At 44.8% G+C, this 18615-nt stretch overlaps 1 protein-coding gene across 4 annotated transcripts in view; it reads right to left on the bottom strand.

Annotated features, from left to right (window-relative positions):
* Positions 1-17452, bottom strand: part of nckap1 (NCK-associated protein 1) — a 29845-nt gene extending 12393 nt beyond the window's left edge. Inside the window, exons 1-16 of one of the 4 annotated variants that reach the window (XM_061690551.1) lie at positions 17141-17452; positions 9931-9948; positions 6439-6549; positions 5258-5350; positions 5119-5175; positions 4899-5041; positions 4733-4823; positions 3495-3632; positions 3342-3390; positions 3108-3264; positions 2077-2133; positions 1580-1676; positions 1332-1438; positions 1107-1239; positions 593-674; positions 107-165 (exon numbers count right to left, since the gene is read on the bottom strand). In XM_061690551.1, the coding sequence (XP_061546535.1) occupies positions 107-165; positions 593-674; positions 1107-1239; positions 1332-1438; positions 1580-1676; positions 2077-2133; positions 3108-3264; positions 3342-3390; positions 3495-3632; positions 4733-4823; positions 4899-5041; positions 5119-5175; positions 5258-5350; positions 6439-6549; positions 9931-9948; positions 17141-17248 (1500 nt within the window). In that variant the 5' untranslated portion in view covers positions 17249-17452. The remainder of the gene's footprint in view (positions 1-106; positions 166-592; positions 675-1106; positions 1240-1331; positions 1439-1579; positions 1677-2076; positions 2134-3107; positions 3265-3341; positions 3391-3494; positions 3633-4732; positions 4824-4898; positions 5042-5118; positions 5176-5257; positions 5351-6438; positions 6550-9930; positions 9949-17140) is intronic. The other 3 variants (XM_061690552.1, XM_061690553.1, XM_061690554.1) reach the window with 3 other exon arrangements.
* Between the last annotated feature and the right edge of the window lie 1163 nt (positions 17453-18615).

Here is an 18615-nt window from a genome sequence, read left to right as displayed (position 1 = left end):
ATGAGAAAGCATGTCGACATTTTTAACTGGCACTCTCAGTGAAAAAACATCAAGAAATGTTAATAACTATATCTTCATTCATTCAATCTATCTTTCTGGAAAATACCTGCAGTCTGAACCAGTCCAGCCTCATGCCTCTGAAGTCGAACACCTCGCCATCCTCGACTGCAAAACACAATGACTCAACCATGAATGGACATTCAGGGTACGCGTGGAAATTCATTCCGAGCGCTCTGCCTGCACTCCGGAAGGTTCGGAAACTCAGAGCGTTGTTGGAGTGCGCCGTTCAGTTATTCAGAGCGCCGCTCTGACTGAGGAGGCAAGAGCGGCCGCAGCTTCAGGCAGGACGAGATGTTTACAGGCAGAAGTGACACGGTCAATATGGCGGACGCACTGACGTATCGCTGCCAATGGCCTACGCGTTTGTTTGGAAAGGCACAGAAAATGGAGCGCACGCTCTCCCTCGCTCTGAACACTGCATTCTCAGAACACAGTGAACGCATCAGATTGAATTTGTGTACGCACCCGTAGATTCGTCGATATCACTAAAAGAGCCTAACATGTTTCACGATCACACTTCTCCTGCGTTCACCTTGTTTGACGCTGAGCGAGGTCATCGTGTTGACAAATGAAGACATGATGATGGACTCGTCCTCTGGACACACGGACAGGTTCTGGCAGACACAAAACATAGGGGTCCAGTTACAAACTGCCATTTTCCCCTGCATGTTTTTGGGACGTGGGAGGAAACCGGAGTGCCCGGAGAAAACCCACGCAGGCACGGGGAGAACATGCAAACTCCAGACAGGCGGGGCCGGGATTTGAACCCGCAACCGCACAACTGTGAGGCAGATGTGCTAACCAGTCGCCCGCCGTGCGGCCTCCTTTCATTTCATTTCATTTCATTTCATTCAGGGAAATTGATGTGAGATACGGCAATATTGAGTCAACTGGTCATGGATCAAGGTACCACTGTATTTGTGTTGCATACTGTACAAGAGTGTAGTTCAACTACCACGTAAAAAAAAAAAAAGACGTACCACAAGAGGGCGGCCGCCTACCACTTCCGCACATTAAGAATCACTGGTAGTAGATGTTGCCATCACCTGCACCAGCTCGTTGAGCACGACGGCGTCGAAGCCCGACAGGTACTGTACGTAGTATCTCTGCATGACGGGGCCGTATTTCCTCACGTGGGCTCGCAGCTCCTCCATGTAGAAGATCAGCTCCGCGATGTGTCTGGCAAAGACGACGCCGAAGGACAAAATGTTGCCCGTGATCACATAACAGTGTGGAGGCGTGTGCTCAAGTAGGACATTTAGAGCGCGTACTTGTCAATGAAGTCGTCTGTGCTTTTCTTCTGGATGTTGTCGGCGTGTCGGAGCAACCAGATGATCTCGTCTCGGGCAAATGACAAAGCCATGAAAACAAATAACGCCTACAAGGACAAAATAGTCATATTTGTTAACATGAAATGTTGTGATGTCTTAAAAATCCCCGATGTAGCAAGTGCGCGAATGAAGAAGTGAACGCTGTATTATCTGTAGTTAACGTTCCTACGGTTGTGTTACGGTGCTACCTTCGGACCCAGCAGGCCCGGCTGGTCCGCCAAGACGGTGGCCAGCTCCTTGAGCGCGGACCTGAGGAACTTGCGTCGCTCTCGGTGCATGGAGCCTCTGCGGAGTCGGCGGACAGAAGGAGGAAGTCAGCGCGCAAGATGGCAACAAGCACCAGCCGTCAGTTTACAACCCACTTTGACACTTTGAGGACAATCCTCACCAGATACCAAAGTGACTCAATGACAGCCACGGCGGGACGAATGAGAACAAAGATGAAAGCGGCAGACAGATTAAGTAGGGGATGAAATGTGGGCAAGACAAAGAGGGAACAAACAGAGAAAAAAAAGGGCGGCGAGACGTCTGAGTCGAGACGACCCGAGAGATGAGATGAGCAGGTCGCAAACGCAGAAGAGGAAACAGAAATACAAAAGAAGTAGGTGACTAAATAAATCTGTTTGGTAAGTGTGAGGAACAAAAAGAAGATGTGACTGCAGTTGGGAATCGAGTGTGCTCGTACGCGTGAGACAGGGCCTGTTCCTTGCACTCTCGGATGTCATTGATGCGCTTGTTGTACCTGGAAAACACACAAGGACAACTCGCTAAATTCAAATACCCACTTTCATTATTATGTATTACATTTGGAAGGACAGAAAAAGGATTGAAAACTTGTCATTTATGACAATGGCAAAACACTACGCGGTAACCTGCATGTAGGTCAGATTGATTGATCTTTGTTTTTTTTGTTTTTTTTTAATTAACTCAAGAGTTTGTCAGGATGGTTAATTCACAGTTCATTCTTCAGGACAAATTTTTTAAAATAGATTTTAGTGGCTTCCATCGTTCAAAGTGAGTCCCCACTAATGTGCACCGCTGACAATAACGACATGGCGGCCAACGGAGAGAAGCTCGTTTTAGTTTTGGTTTTTTTGGACCTCTCGAGTGACTATTTTTCCAAAAAAGCAACCGGTGACTTCAAGTCCCGCTAAGAGCCAGGCAACATGAGCGGAATCATATTTGCATTGTTTTCTGTATGGCAAGAAAAAACTCTGGTGGAAGGCAATCACAGAGTGAAATGCTCGGAACTCTGCCAACAGCACGGTGCATATTTATGCCACGCACTTTGACGGTTCATTTTATGACATTTTAAATGCTCATTTAATCAGGATTGTGTTTACGTAAATGTTTGGACTGCTGATTATTTGTACTTTTTTTTTTTTTTTTTTTTGCCCCAAGAGGAAGCACCTATTGTCTGAGTATGTGTATCGAAAAAAAATACGTACTTCTATTATTTCTGTGGAAGCTGATGCTGGGGGAAAAAAAATATTTCAAAGCTGGTTTGGTATCAAGAGGAATCGAGCAAATCCCCAAAAGGGAGGGGGGGAGAGCAAAACTAGTTTTTGTTTTTCTTGTCAATACGCTTTTTCCCGAAAATGAAGTGGAAAAATGGATTCAAATCTGACATCAAAAGTGTGTGGAAAAAAAAGAAAGACTACATTTTCAGGCCAAATCTACCCAGATGTAATTTGTGCTCCTCGTTTCCCCATTTACCCTCGGATGTTGACAAAGAGGTCCTCGGCAGCCTTGTGGATGTGGAAGACTTCATCCCTGAACAGACAGAGGCAGGTGGAGCTCTGCAGCGCCAGCTTCCACAGCGATAACGCCGCCGCGTCGCCGGTCAGCACCGCGTGACACAGGATGAAACCGACTGGCGATAAGAGGAGGAAGTGGCTCAGGAAGCTCCGTCACAACCGAAACGTCGCAAAGAGTCTCTTCGCTACTTACAAACTATCCATTTCTCCATCGCGTCCAGAGACAAGTATTCACAGGGCATCTGGAAACACAGAAGAGCGAGAGAAAGACACGCTTGTGAGCTTATCGTCTCATGAATTCATTTCGAAAGAAGGCAAAAGGTGACGGTGATTCGGTCCCGCTCACAGTGTCTGACTGTGCAGGGTTGAGCATGGTGGAGGGAGCCGAGATGAGCGAGAGCAGCTGGGCGTTCCTCCACTGGTCGGCGGACAGATTCCTTCTGGGGTAGACCATCTGAAGGCTGATCAGCGCGTCAGACAGAGACTGCACAAGCAGACGTCACAACTCAATGGCCACAAATACATCATCAACCCATTTGAGACAATTTGACATTATTGTATGTTACAGTATATCGTGCTCATAACAGTTTGGCTTAATTGAATAAGCACGCAAACTGTAATCTGTATTGCCTTTCAAGTGGCATTTTGCAGACAATGCACTTTTTACGAAATGAAATAAATGTAGTTGTGTGTTGTGCAGATGAAACTTTTGTAGGAAACTCCTTGTATCTGTGCCAGTTTCATTCTCTCGTTTGTTCCTATGTTATTTTCCAAATGTTTGTCGTTGTAATTAACGCTGGTTTGCTGCTCAGTGCGGCTGTCATTCATGTTTTCATGTTTATTTCTTTCTCCGCAGTATTATAAAAACATTACTAGGGGAGTTAACATTCGTAGTGGAATACTTTGGTTAACACGCACTTGTAGATAACCATACAAGTGCCTGTTAACTGCGTGTTGAAATGATTCATTTCGTTTTGTTATATTAATTAATTCTGCTCCTTTAGTGTTGTTATGTCGCAATGACAAGTTGTTGCTCTAAAAAGTGTTCGTTTGAGTGAGACATGCCATGTACAAGGAAAGCTTGTATTTTCAAACTATATTTGATTTTTAAAAAAAAACACACATTTTCATCAGAATTGCAAAATGCAGTGGTATTACCAAGTACTGCTACTCAGTATTGGTGAGTACTCAAATGTAAGTACTTGCAATGACAAACTATTACTCTCAAAAGTGTTATACTCGAGTGAAACGTGCCATGTTCAAGAAAAGGTTTTTTGAACAATACTTGATTCAAATAAAACACATTTTCACCACAATTGCAAGAGGGAATGGCATTATCAAGTATCGTTGTTCGGTACTCGGCGTGGACTCAAACGTAAGTCTGCAAAAAGTGGTGTCAGTGCATTCCTAATGTAATCAATGGGTCATTCCGCCACAACAAAAGGTGGGTAAAGAATACCTGACTACATTCTCCCCATGGTGTACATCTTCAAAAGGTACAAAAGGATTATACGCGTCTTCATTTATTTCAAGCCCATTGTTCTAGCCTGACTGCTAACATGGTAATTAGCAGCAACAGACTACCTTCCCATGTGGGACAAACTCCTCCATCAACTTCTTCAGAGGGTTTTCGTAATCCACGATCATCTGGCCCAGCCTGGGGTACTCACGGTCACTGAGACACACACACGCACACAAATTGGAAGTCACACCAGTCAACGTGTAAAGTTTGAGTCTGACTTTTTTTCACCTGGCGCCGTGCGTCATCTCGTGAGCGTAGTTGTACAGGCCGATGATGGCTTTCCTCTCCTCGATGCGTGACAATATGATCATGAGTGTAGTGTAAGTCACCACCAAGTCCAGGTAGTTCTTCGTCAGATCAAAGTTCACCGTCTTGACACAAAACAAAACACTCCCGTCACATCGTTCACGTGCACCAAAAGATCAAATGTAGTCATTGATGCACTTACAATGTCAAAGAAGACTTGGCACACGTCAATGGTGTTGAGCAGCTCACACACGTGGTCCTGTCGACGCATGCAAATAGGTTCGTGAGACAATTCGGGACATGATGAAACACCAAATAGCATCGCCGTTGTGACTCCCGACCTTAAATTCCATGACATCTACAAAGGTAAAGTAGTAGAGAGCCAAGTTCTTCAGAATCTCCGACTTCTCCTTCTGCAGCTGAGCCAGCTGTTGCTGCAACATCACATTAGAGAATTTCAATTGAAATCCCTGCGGAACACCTCGCCTTAATGTAGACTGTCAAATAACATTTTTGATAATTATTTTTGTTGAGACTGAAACTATCGCGTTTTCATTTTTTAGTAAACACACCTGGTGATTATAAATCGTTCAGAATTCACATATTTAAAAATGTCCTTCATTTAAAAGTTTAACCAATATCATCCATAATAGTTTTTTTTTCAACATTTGTAAGACGTGTGGTAGCTGCAAAACGTGCCTCACAGCCCGGATTTGAACACCAAACATCTGCCCTTCCCGCATGGACTTTACATGTTCTTCCCGTGCTTGTGTGAGATTTTTTTCGGGATTAGTGACGTGAGGCTAAATTCAAAACTTGCTAGTGGTCTTAAAACCGCAAACTCTCCCTTTAAGCTGTAACGCTAGACAAGACAGTTTAGCCTTTTAGCACACGCGGCGCAAAGCAGCTGCTTACAGCATCCACAGACACTCGGTAGACGCACTAAACTACAGGATGTGAAAAAATAATAACAATGCTGCCAGCCGAGCAAAGCAAATGGACCAAAAATAGCCTCAAAACGTAGGGAAAAAAAAGATTACAGTAGTACAAAACTCAAATGAAATACACAAATAAACTTACCAAAAAGCACAAGTCCGGAATAAGCCAGGATTAGCATGCAAAACAAACAGACACAGAAACAGAAAACAACGTAAGAGACCATTTTTGCACATTTATATCGAATAAAGCAGTTAGCCAGACACGCACGGGCTTCACACATAAGGACACACGCCGCAAGCTAAAGAAACATTTGGTACTGCAACGTAATGACTCTGCACACGCACTCTCATACATTTTTTTACTACGTTTTTTCAGAGTAAATTTGGCAGTCTCTCCAAACGCAGGTTTTACTACTGCTTCACACAGACAAACAAAATCATAATCATAAAATGTATTGTAAAAACACGTTGCGGTAAAGCAGCTTCTCCGAAGATCTGGAAGAAACACTTACACCGAGATAATAACCGTGTGACATAATGGACACGCCAGGCTACACATCAAATCAAGCCGCAGGCGCACTCACGTTGTTGTTCCGCGTCTCCACAGCTGGGAACTTCCTGACGATGAACTTGACGGCAGACTCCAGGTTCTTGTCCACCAGGTAGGAGGGCTTGGCCTTGGGGTCTCCGCATGCCTGAGTGGGAAGACACAAAGGAGGTGAGGAGCGTACAAGCAACACATTAGCAAAAATGAAAGCTTTTTTGTTCTATTCTGTTCCCTCTCGTAGCCGGCTTCCTCACGGCATGTTACTCAAAAAGTGGACACTGGTTCATTCTGGTGGGTTAGTGACCACAGTCTAGGATGACCACATGAAAACAGACAAAAAATTGACGTGCTGCCCTGTGCGTCGAGACATACGATGCACATTCCAACAACCTACGCACAGGGTAAATTTCCATTTTGTACTCTGTTTACAAAAATGGAAAGTTTTGCATGTCTGTCTGTGGTTTTGATGTTTGGTAAAAGCGGGCTGGGATTATCTTGAATACCGAATTCCCTCAAAAGACGGTCCCGCGTCATCTACTTACGGCAAATAGTCATCGGGGGGGAAAAAAAGGGTCGCAATTATTATTTCCTCACTTCATATTTTCTATTTTTCAAAAACAGATATTAAAAAGTTAACTGCGGAGCCCACTTGCTAACCAAATCAGCAGCACCTCCCGAGGTATGTACAGTCTCTCAGATGAATTAAAGTGTGAAGTCTTAATACATGTTGTAAATGAGTTCCCTGCCGTGCAGTATTAATGATCTTACATTATGGGAAAACGGCGTCGTTAAAAATGATTAGCGTTAAATTACATGACAGGAGGTCGCTCCACAATGTTATGTGCGCACATAACCTTGTTGTTCCTTCTGCCTCGGTTCTTGCCGTTGATTTTGTTTTAAACTCCACTTTTGTTTAAAATAAATTGCAAAATACTAATAACATTGTTTAATATTCCCCCCCCATGGGCAGTTGAATAAATAAAGGCACTCGTCCAATATTTGTGGAAATACGATATATATGAAGCCGCCTTCATACTACAACTAAAACTTTGCAAACGCCTTGCGATTCCCAAAGCTACTCACTATAGAAAAATAAAGTGCATTTTAATGGGAACAATTCTACAGGAAAATGTATTAATCGGGATTTCAAGGTTTAAAGGAAGAAAGTAACTGTTGTCACTGACTTGTCAGACTGGCGGGAAAGCGACAGAGCTCATGCATCATGAGTAGTGTAGTCGTGAATGGGGAGGAAGCTGCGGTTCATGCATGTGCCATCGACGCGGACTGATTGCAAAGTAATAAGCACTTGCTTTGATTTATATAGCGTCTTTCAAGGGACCCAAGGATGCTTGTAGTAGTAGTGGTACCGAGTTATAATTAGCAAAACACCTCCGATAAGTCAAAAAACAACAAAACCGAACCAGAGGAAAAAACACAAACCGCTTCACACATACACATCAGATATAAAAGAGCTACTAATAACTACAAGCCTACTATTAGTAACTGCCAAGTTCGACGTATTTTTGCTACAGTTCAATCCGAGAAGCAAAACGGCACCAAATAAATTCAACAAGACAGTATGCGAGTTTAGGAGTTGATATCGCTAACGGTTTAGCTTTGGGGCTAATCACCAGTGAAATTTGGCACTTCAAAAAACACCACAAACGACACTGTACAACGTTTGCTCTTCACATAGAAAAAAAACAACCCTGAAAATAATAGTGTTTTCACTTAATTCAGGATACAAACATGTAATACCGATTCACTGTTAACTCGACAAAAGCACTATTCTCCTCACAGCAAGGCGACGAACGGCTGCCTGTTTGCTGGCCAACCAAACAACAGACAAGCCTTTAGGATGTGACAGTTCAAGTGTACAAGAAGCTAATTGATCTCGAGCCCTCGACACAACTGACATTTTCCCTCTAGGCCACCACACACATGCTGCTGCTGAGATAACAACCCGAATACTACGCGTCACAATGTTGTTGTATCAAATTACAAGTCAGCAGTGATCCATCCTGGAGGCTGTAAAGTAAAATACTCTCTTTTCTCTGTTCCAATCATTGTGCAACGCTGCGACTGATTTGACTGAAATCAAATTTGACGACATACACGTATTGTGGATGCAATGTCATGGCACGGGAGCTTCTCGCATGCACTTAAGAGTCAATGATTTTGACATTCCACATTCAATGGAAATGCCGAGGCTCGGGATAATGATTGTGCGCAGAGGACGACTCGTGTGCTAAAACATGCAAGAAACATCTTCATGTCTGCAGCTATCAAGTGTAGTTCATTTAGCGTTAATTTGGTTAGACTACTACTGCAGGATGTCACTGACATGGAGAGCGACAGTGCATAAAGCTGTCTGGCTGAATGAAGGGAGGAGCCACGGATGGAGGGAAGGAAGGAGGAAACGGTGCAGCCAATGGAGGGACGGCGTGGGAATAAGTGGGATTGGTGGGGGAGGACTGTGGAAGCTGTTGCCAGGATACCAGAACACACCTTGGTCTTGCCTCCACCAGCTGCTGCTGCTGCTGGCCTTCTTGAAAGGGTCCACGTGTCACATGATGGAAGCTAATTGCTAATAATGGAAGCTAATTGCTAATACAAAAAAAGTGTGTGACATTTTAGGCATGCAATGTTCGTATCAGTAAGGGTAAGTGGACTGGTCTTAAAGTAATGGAGGAATAATGGATTCCATCATTTAAGCCTGATCAGGTTGCTGCAGAGGGTGAAGTCTGTTGTATAAAAAAAAAAATATATATATATATATATATATATATCGAAATAATGTCCACAGCTAAAACTTTTGAAAGGTGAATGGAGTGAGGTTCCCCAGGCTGGCAAAGTTAACATCCAAGTGTCGGCATACCTTCCAGTTGTTTTCTATGTCGAGATGCTGCTTTTATATGCTCACAAGAATCAGGGTTGCAGACTTTATTTTAGTACACTTCACTTTCAGATGCAAAGCACATCAGCTCTAATGTTACATTATTGAAAGAGTTATTTGGATAATTTATACATATCATATCATGAGAACAATAGCTTTGGTTGCTAATTTGTGGCCATATTGACATACGTATGAAACATTCAGACCCTTTGGAAACTATTTAAACCGTGAACACTTTTTCCACAGCTTTTAATCATGAAAGAAAATGTATCAAGCCCGAAGAGAAAGGACCCTAAAACTGGACTGGTCATCAACCCGCCCTACATAAGTTTTGACTTTCCTGCTTTTTTTTTGTTTTTGTTTGTTTGATTGATTTTATTATTTTTTTTTTTTAATCCATAACATCAAACATAAGAGAATTGGGTTGGGACAGTAGATGTGAATGGAGCCCACAGTCATTAATTGAAACATGAAGAAGCACAGAGGAGCAACAGATCAGTACAGGTAGCCAGGAGGGGAGGAGCGGCGAAGGGGGAAGGGTGGGATGACGAGGGAGTCCAAGGGTTGGTGAAGGATGGAGAGAGGGAGGAGGAGAGGGAGGTTCATCAGTGGAAGGTGATAAACTTTGCAAACCTTCCAAACTTGTCCTTGCTGCATAGGAGAGGGGGGGAAGCATTGGAACGGAGAGAAGAAGAGAAGAAATCAAAACCACCCAAACAAACTGCTCAACAGACACACACACACACACACACACATGCATTGTGTTACACACACGTGTTGCTGCATTGCTGCAGTTCTCAACAACACATTAAAAAGGACACACGCCGCACGAGCATGCGATCGCCACTTAACACTCGATTAACGCACGCTGACTTGCCGCTAACACGCCGAGTAGCATCCCTACCTACGCACTCGCCGGGAAGGAACACATCCATTTTGAGAGCCCACCGCAGTGCCCGAGTAATATGGCCCACACTCGGTGGCGAAGCGTTAGGCTCCTTCGCTTTTTGCTCCACATTTTTGGGGAAGGCTGTTGCCTAGTAACTGGCAGACAGCGAGTGTTCCCGAAGCGTCCGCGTCAGAGCCACTTGGCAGCCGCTAATGTCCTCGTACGGCTTTGTAGTCATTCATGACTCCATTAAGTACATGAACAATGACGGTGGAACCTTGGTTCACAAACTTAATTTGTTCAGACTCCATTCTAGGGTTGCAGGTAGAGAATAGCTCTAGAATCTAGTATTCTATCGATTTATCACATACAAACTGAATTATTAAACACAATAACATGAGAGTGGCGAGTTGACTGGCTTTGCGTGTTGAGTGACTCCGAGCGAGTTGTGGCCATCGGCAGCTTGTGTATAAATGTACTTATGATGTTTGTTTTCTTACCGTTTGTTCCATATAGCGATTGAAAGTGCACTGGCGGCTGTGTCTATCCTTGACAACTTATGAGAGCATTACAATATGTCTCACCGCCAGGGGTAGGCTATATTAAATCCGCTAACATTGATACGTTAGCTTGAGTTGGAGATCGTAGACGACGTTCTGTTGTTGCACACTATTGCTCGTCACCTTCCCTGTTAAGTGTAAAGTGATCCCAAACTCTGGACACTCTCCGCTTTTAGCGAATCCTTTTCTCCTGGCTCGCCACCATCATTCCGACTTATTTCTACACAGAGTTGTGCGTGCAACTGCAGTAACATTAGTACGTGGAAAAAGGATGCTTCCGAAGCTTCGGGAAAGAGATTTTGCGTTGACATTTTTGTAATCGAATTATTTGAGTTATTCGATTAATTATAGGTTGGGAAACACTGCATTAAAACAAGAATAATTCCACAGAGCATATTTACTCTTCTATTAAACTAGCAAATGTAAAATTAAAGACGAAATAAAAGAATTACTGGGAGGGGAAAATGATGACTGGAACCACACACATCATTTTATATCCCAATACAGAAAATATGTCAAAAAGAAAGATATGATACATCATAGATATCCTATTTTATCAGAGGCGCACCACCTCCAGGAGACGTGATCGGTGTGGAAGTATTACCTTTAGGCTATATCTGCATATTTGATGAAAAAAATATCTATAGCTTGATATGATGCATCGATGGTATGATATTTTGTCTCACTCCTAATAATCTGGCTACACACATTATCTATAGCTGGTGTCTTCCAACAACAACAAAAGATATTCACAACTTGACAAGAGTTACCTTTGTCAATATCAGCACACGAAAAGAACTGATGGATGATTAGAGATGCTAGCTTTTGGATATCTCCATTAACTACTGCACCTCCATTTAGATTTTTTGTTTCGAGGATAACTCATGTTTGTGTGTGTGTGTGTGTGTGTGTGAGATTGTTGCCAGTAACCTCCAACTCCCCCCTGGGCCATCATCACAGCCTGATGCCAGCCTCCATATTCCGGAACATTCTGTGCAGCATGGAAGCACATTTAGTTGGTCCCAGAACAGTAAGAGAGTAACAAAGCAGAAAACATTGGGGGGGGGGGGGGGGGTTGTGGCACCGTGCAACACAATCCATCACTGCAACAACAACACACCAATTCAAATGTGGAAAACTCGATCTGAGGGACGGTGTACTGCAAACTAATCTTTGTGGTGCAAAGTGACGATGACACTATTATTCTGTGAATAAACGAGAAAATAAACAGTAGATCGGAAATGTAGACATGAAAAGCAGCACACATTTCTTCATTTTTCCTCTCTTTGTTATGATTTTAGTTGAGAATAGTGAGAAAAACTATACTCAGTAGAGCACAGTGAGGGTGTGTATTGTGTCTACCTGTACAGGTATTAAATGTACTCTATGTATTAGTGAGTAGGTTAATAGTTTACTTTAGTTTTAGTTTAGTTTATTATTTGCATGCCCAGTTATACTGTAGCACTTATAGCCTATATATGCTGTTTTGACACTGAATTAGCACATTCGTAACATTAAACATTTGTTGTTTTTTTTAATTAGATAAATCTCCGTTATTTTAAATATCATTTTAAACACACTCGGGGCTGCTCCGTTTGTGAGGTTTGAAGTTTATGATTACCATAACTGCCATGCTAATTTTTGTTAGCCCGTTTATGGCGTTGTGTATTAAGCTACTGGACTTTCATTGTTTAATTCTCTTTGCTTTACATATGAGTTTTACAATAAACTTCAATTTGGAGTGACAAGTAAACAGTTTCAAGCAAGACTGCCTCTTATGTGGAGAATTTATTTTTTGTTTTAGTCCCGTACCCCCACCCCCTTACAAACGATCTCATATAAATAGCCCCTTTGAAGGCCTTCGTTACCACTCATTCTGGATTATGCACCGAGTAAAATGTCATTTATTTTATGTCATCTAATAACTAAGAAATGGAGAGAAAAAAAAACACCTTAGCGTGAATACCATTATTTCACCATCATAAATGTCTTTCACAGATGGAATCAACTATATCAGGCAATAATGATACGTCGCCAGATACTTATGTGGGATTTATTTTCTTTTTTAAAAAAAAAAATATAATTTAAAACTTTGATCTGGTTTGTAACTTGCGACTAATGAATCTATACCCAGCCCCCTAATAGTCTATTTGGTTTCAGTTCTAGCTGAGGAACTCTACGACGTCGCGGAGAAAAAGATAAAAGCACTTGAGGCCGAACGTGCTGAGAAGTCCTACAGGAAAATGAAAATAAATTGACCTTGAAAGGTGGGGTGAAGGGGACTGTTACATCGGAATCAGTCAGAAGCAATGTAGCTAATCCACAATGGACACACAATTAAAAAAAAAAAAAAAAAAACAGCTCTTTCCTCATCATGATATGACAATTTATTGTACTGATGAGTGTGAATGGCATAAAGGAGAGGGGAGTGGGGGATTTCAGACTAAATGGCTTCTCTTTTCGACAACTTTGGATGTCTGACTCCTCTCTTCCTTTTCATTCATAAACAATCCAAGCCGTCACAGACTCTTCCTACAAGAACACAAGACTTCTCTTGCCCTCACTCACAAGGCAGCATTCAAGATCTAACGCCAACTTTCACGAACAAATCATCATTATAAATACCACCATATCTACAATCACAGTACTTTGGAGCGAAAAAGGTCAACACAAAAGTACAACTATGATGACAGCATACCACCTCATTTCTGATAAATACTGAACTCCCATAAAAGCGCAAACATCCTCTATGAGCACAACTTCACGTCTCTCACGATAAACATTTGATTTCAATTCATGCTTGTTTTTCTTCACAACACCAAACCGTCCAAATATCTACACTGACCACACACTTTTATTTAATCAACTCCAATACAAGGGTTGCATGCGCCTTTACAAAGATAATGGTAGTCACAGTAAGAGAGGTATTTCATGTTTATTAATGTGATTGTATTTTGCATGAGTGCACCAAGAGCTGTTTGTAATCCATCCATCCATCCATTTTCTACCGCTTATCCGAGGTCGGGTCGCGGGGGCAGTAGCTTTAGCGGGGACGCCCAGACTTCACTCTCCCCAGCCACTTCATCCAGCTCTTCCGGGGGGGATCCCGAAGCGTTCCCGGGCCAGCCGAGAGACGTAGTCTTTCCAGCGTGTCCTGGGTCGCCCACGGGGTCTCCTCCCGGTGGGATGTGCCCGGAACACCTCACCGGGGAGGTGTCCGGGAGGCATCCGAATCAGATGCTCCGGCCGCCTCATCTGGCTCCTCTCGATGCGGAGGAGCAGCGGCTCTACTCTGAGATCCTCCCGGATGACCGAGCTTCTCACCCGTTCTCTAAGGGAGAGCCCGGACACCCTGCGGAGGAAACTCATTTCGGCCGCTTGTATCCGGGATCTTGTTCTTTGGGTCACGACCCACAGCTCGTGACCATAGGTGAGGGTAGGAACATAGATCGACCAGTAAGTCGAGAGCTTCGCCTTTCGGCATAGCTCCTTCTTTACCACAACGGACCGATACAAAGTCCGCATCACTGCAGACGCCGCAACGATCCGCCTGTCGATCTCCCGTTCCATTCTTCCCTCACTCGTGAACAAGACCCCAAGATACTTGAGCTCCTTCCCTTGGGGCAGGATCTCATCCCCGACCCGGGGAGGCCACGACACCCTTTTCCGACTGAGGACCAAGGTCTCAGATTTGGAGGTGCTGATTTTCATCCAAGCCACTTCACACTCAGCTGTGAACCGCTCCAGTGAGAGTTGAAGGTCACGCCTTGATGAAGCCAATAGAACCACATCATTTGCAAAAAGCAGAGATGCAATACTGAGCCCACCAAACCGGACCCCCTCTACGCCTCGGCTGCGCCTTGAAATTCTGTCCATAAAAGTTATGAACAGAATCGTTGACAAAGGGCAGCCTTGGCGGGGTCCAAACCTCACCGGTAACGAGTCGGAGATACTGCCGGCAATGCGGACCAAACTGTGACACCGGTCGTACAGGGACCGAACAGCCCGTATCAGGGGGTTCGGTACCCCATACTCCCAAAGCACCCCCCACGGGACCCTCCAAGGGACACGGTCGAACGCCTTCTCTAAGTCCACAAAACACATGTAGACTGGTTGGGCGAACTCCCATGCACCCTCGAGGACCCTGCCGAGCGTATAGGGCTGGTCCACTGTTCCACGGCCAGAACGAAAACCACACTGCTCCTCCTGAATCTGAGATTCAACTTCCCGACGGACCCTCCTCTTCAGCACCCCTGAATAGACCTTACCAGGGAGGCTGAGGAGTGTGATACCCCTGTAGCTAGAACACACGGTCCGGTCCCACTTCTTACAAAGGGGGACCACCACCCCAGACTGCCAATCCAGAGGCACGGTCCACGATTTCCATGCGATGTTGCAGAGGCGTGTCAACCAGGACAGCCCCGCAACATCCAGAGCCTTTAGTAACTCCGGGCGTATATCATCCAATCCGAGGGCTTGCCACCGAAGAGCTTTTTAACCACCTCGGTGACCTCAACCTCTGAGATAGGAGAACCCGTCTCAGAGAACCCAGACTCTGCTTCCTCATGGGAAGGCGTGTCGGTGGAATTGAGGAGGTCTTCGAACTATTCTCCCCACCGGCTCACAACGTCCCAAGTCGAGGTCAGCAGCGCCCCATCCCCACTATACACAGTGTTGATGGTGCACTGCTTCCCCCTCCTGAGACGCCGGATGGTGGACCAGAATTTCCTCGAAGCCGTCCGGAAGTCTTTCTCCAAGGCCTCACCGAACTCCTCCCGTACCAGAGTTTTTGCTTCAGCGACCACCAAAGCTGCATTCCGGTTGGCCAGCCGGTTCCCATCAGCTGCCTCAGGAGTCCCACAGGCCAAAAAGGCCCGATAGGACTACTTCAGCTTGACACCATCCCTCACCGTTGGTGTCTACCAACGGGTTCGGGGATTGCCGTCACGAGAAGCACCGACCACCTTACGGCCACAGCTCTGGTCGACCGCCTCGGCAATGGAGGCTTGGAACACGGTCCACTCTGACTCAATGTCCCCTGCCTCGGCCGGAACATGAGCAAAGGTGGTGGGAGTTGAAACTCCTTCTGACGGGGGATTCCGCCAGACATTCCCAGCAAACCCTCACAATACGGTAGGGGCTGCCACGTCGGACCGGCATCTTCCCCCACCATCAGAGCCAACTCGCCACCAGGTGGTGATCAGTTGACAGCTCCGCCCCTCTCTTCACCTGAGTGTCCGAGACATGCGGCTGCAAGTCAGACGAAACGACCACAAAGTCGATCATCGAACTGCGACCTAGGGTGTCCTGGTGCCAAGTGCACGTGTGGACACCCTTATGCTTGAACATGGTGTGTGATGAGCACAGAAGTCCAATAACAGAACACACCCGCTGGTGACTCCATCGTTCTGCTGGGGGACTTCAATGCTCACGTGGGCAATGACAGTGAGACTTGGAAGGGCGTCATTGGGAGGAACGCCCCCCCCCCCCCCCCCATCAGAACCCGAGCTGTTTGTAATCTTGATTTATGTTATAAAATGAAAGAATCAATCAAACTGATGATTATTATCTTTATATAAGGCAGACTTTTTGATACAGCTCGAGTCATATACAATAATGACTTCAATTACAGTATAAAGACTATAATGGCATCTATAGTAGGTACCATATATATAAAAAAAACAAAGCGTAAATATGTTTTTTAAAAAAAGTATATATTTTTTTCTTACTTTACACGAGAAAGAAGCTAAAAAGTTCTGAACACGGTTTCGGTTGTGCTGATAGCGGGTAGCCCACTAGGGTGCGGCCGTGCCTGGGCTCTCCACTTCGGGGTTCTCTTGGTCGTGAGTTAGGCGGAGCCCCGGATTGTTAGCCTAGCATAGCCTAGCCGACACCCTCCGCCATTAACTCAAACTCAAGCGACGCTCGCTGTGCGGCAGGCCCCGACGCTTGTCCTTAACGGGGGGAGGGGGGGAGTGAATGGTTATTCGTCTCCGTCGTCGTTTCTTTTCTGGCTCGTTGAAATATGAGCAATTTAACGTCCGTGCGTAATAAACGCCTCGAATCCATCGTGAATTCCCTTTCGGGCGCAAGGGGCCAGCATTACCGCAAGCTAACCCTGTTAGCTGTAACCGTGCACACCGTCAGCCTCAAATTAAGGCCAATACTCTCTTTCGTTCCGTTACGAGGGAATCCATAACGCTTAGTATGTGGGGGGGAAAGACGAAGAGTGGCTAAATATGTCGAAAGTTTACATATAATGCCATCTAATCAAGCATTCATACACCGACGTACGTTAATGCAAGCGACACCGGCTTTCGGGTACAGATGTTCATATTCCATTCAAGCCAATCCGTGTGCTGAGTGTGTAGATTGCATGTGTGAGCGTGCGAACCTTTTTGATATTGTAAACACGGGTCAGCATCCCGATGCCTCTGTCGTTGAGGATGGTGAGCTTCTCGGCCAGCTTCTGCTGGCTCGGCTGGATCACTCCCCGAGACATCTTGGAGCTCCTCGATCAATCCCTCCCACAAATCAGTCGAGAAAGGAAAGCACGGATATCAAATCACGAACGTCCGCAGTCTCGGCTTGTCTGTTTGTGTTGGAATTAGATTTGGGCCATGATCAGATAGCCGAGGACAGCAGCAGCTTCCTGTACTCCACCCACCGTCGCTTCAGCCGTTCGCCGTGTTTTTTTTTTTTTTTCCCCTTTTTCTCGGTCACTAGAATGAGACGAGAGTAGGCGTCCTCGTTTCCACACCGTGATGCGTTCACGGTCAGTGAGCCGCGTTAGCCTGCCAATGTTTCCCCGTGTATGTTATTCTAGATTTCTCTATTGCTGAATTATACAATAAACATTACAACCCCCCCCCCCACACGTGTTTACCTTTTTTTTGTATTTTTTTCTCGTTTTCATTAGACCTATTTTTTTTATTCGTCCTCAATTCTGCTCTTTGTATTGTTTTCACAATATGGAAAAAACATGGAACTGTGGTAAACCTTGGCAGGAGTGGCTGACCTACCAAAGTTACCCCAAGAGCACAGCAACGACTCATCCAGGAGGTCACAAAGGAACCCAGGACAACATCTACAGAACTGCAGGTCCCCCTTGCCTCACTTAAGGTCAGTGTTCATGAATCAGCAGTAAGGAAGAGACAGGTCAAAAATGGCATCCATGCCAGAGTTCCAAGGCAAAAAAAAAAACCCCATTGCTGACCAAAAACAACATAAAGCTTCATCTTACTTTTGCAAATCGACATCTGAGTGACCACCAAGACCAAGGAGAATATTCTATGAACTGACAAGACAAATGTAACACAGCATTTCAGAAAAGAAGAATATCATGCCAACTGTTCAAAATGGTGGTGGTAGTCTGATGGCCTGGGGCTGATTTTCTCCTTCAGGACCTGGATGACTTGCTGTGATAGATTGTGATGAATTCTGCTTAGTACCAGAAACTCGAAAAGATAATGTTCAGCCATCACAGTTTGTGACCTCAAGCCGAAGTACACTTGGGTTTTGTCACAGGACAAAGATCCACAACACACCAGCAAATCCACTTCTGAATGTCGTGATTAAAACAAAATTAAGGTTTTAGTGTGGCGCGACTTGAATTTGATTGAAATGCAGTGTTGCATGTTGGTATGAGGCAAGTAATTAATATAGTCTAATTGCGCTACAGACTACAGTAATATTTGCACAAACGGTACAGTGTGAGAAGTGATCATATATTTGTGATAAGCACCTCATACTTTCAGTTATAGATGAACCGTGTCACACAATGTACACTCGTATTAGAATGGCTTCCCTTTGTGGGATAGTCAGCATTCCTACTTTAGTTTAAGACAGTGAATGTATCAGGCTCTGACG

The sequence above is a fragment of the Phycodurus eques genome, chromosome 11 (genome assembly GCF_024500275.1).
Source record: "Phycodurus eques isolate BA_2022a chromosome 11, UOR_Pequ_1.1, whole genome shotgun sequence".
In the NCBI taxonomy this organism is placed as follows: Eukaryota; Metazoa; Chordata; class Actinopteri; order Syngnathiformes; family Syngnathidae; genus Phycodurus; species Phycodurus eques.
The sequence above is the reverse complement of the archived record's forward strand: the minus strand, read 5'-3'. Positions and strand labels throughout refer to the sequence as shown.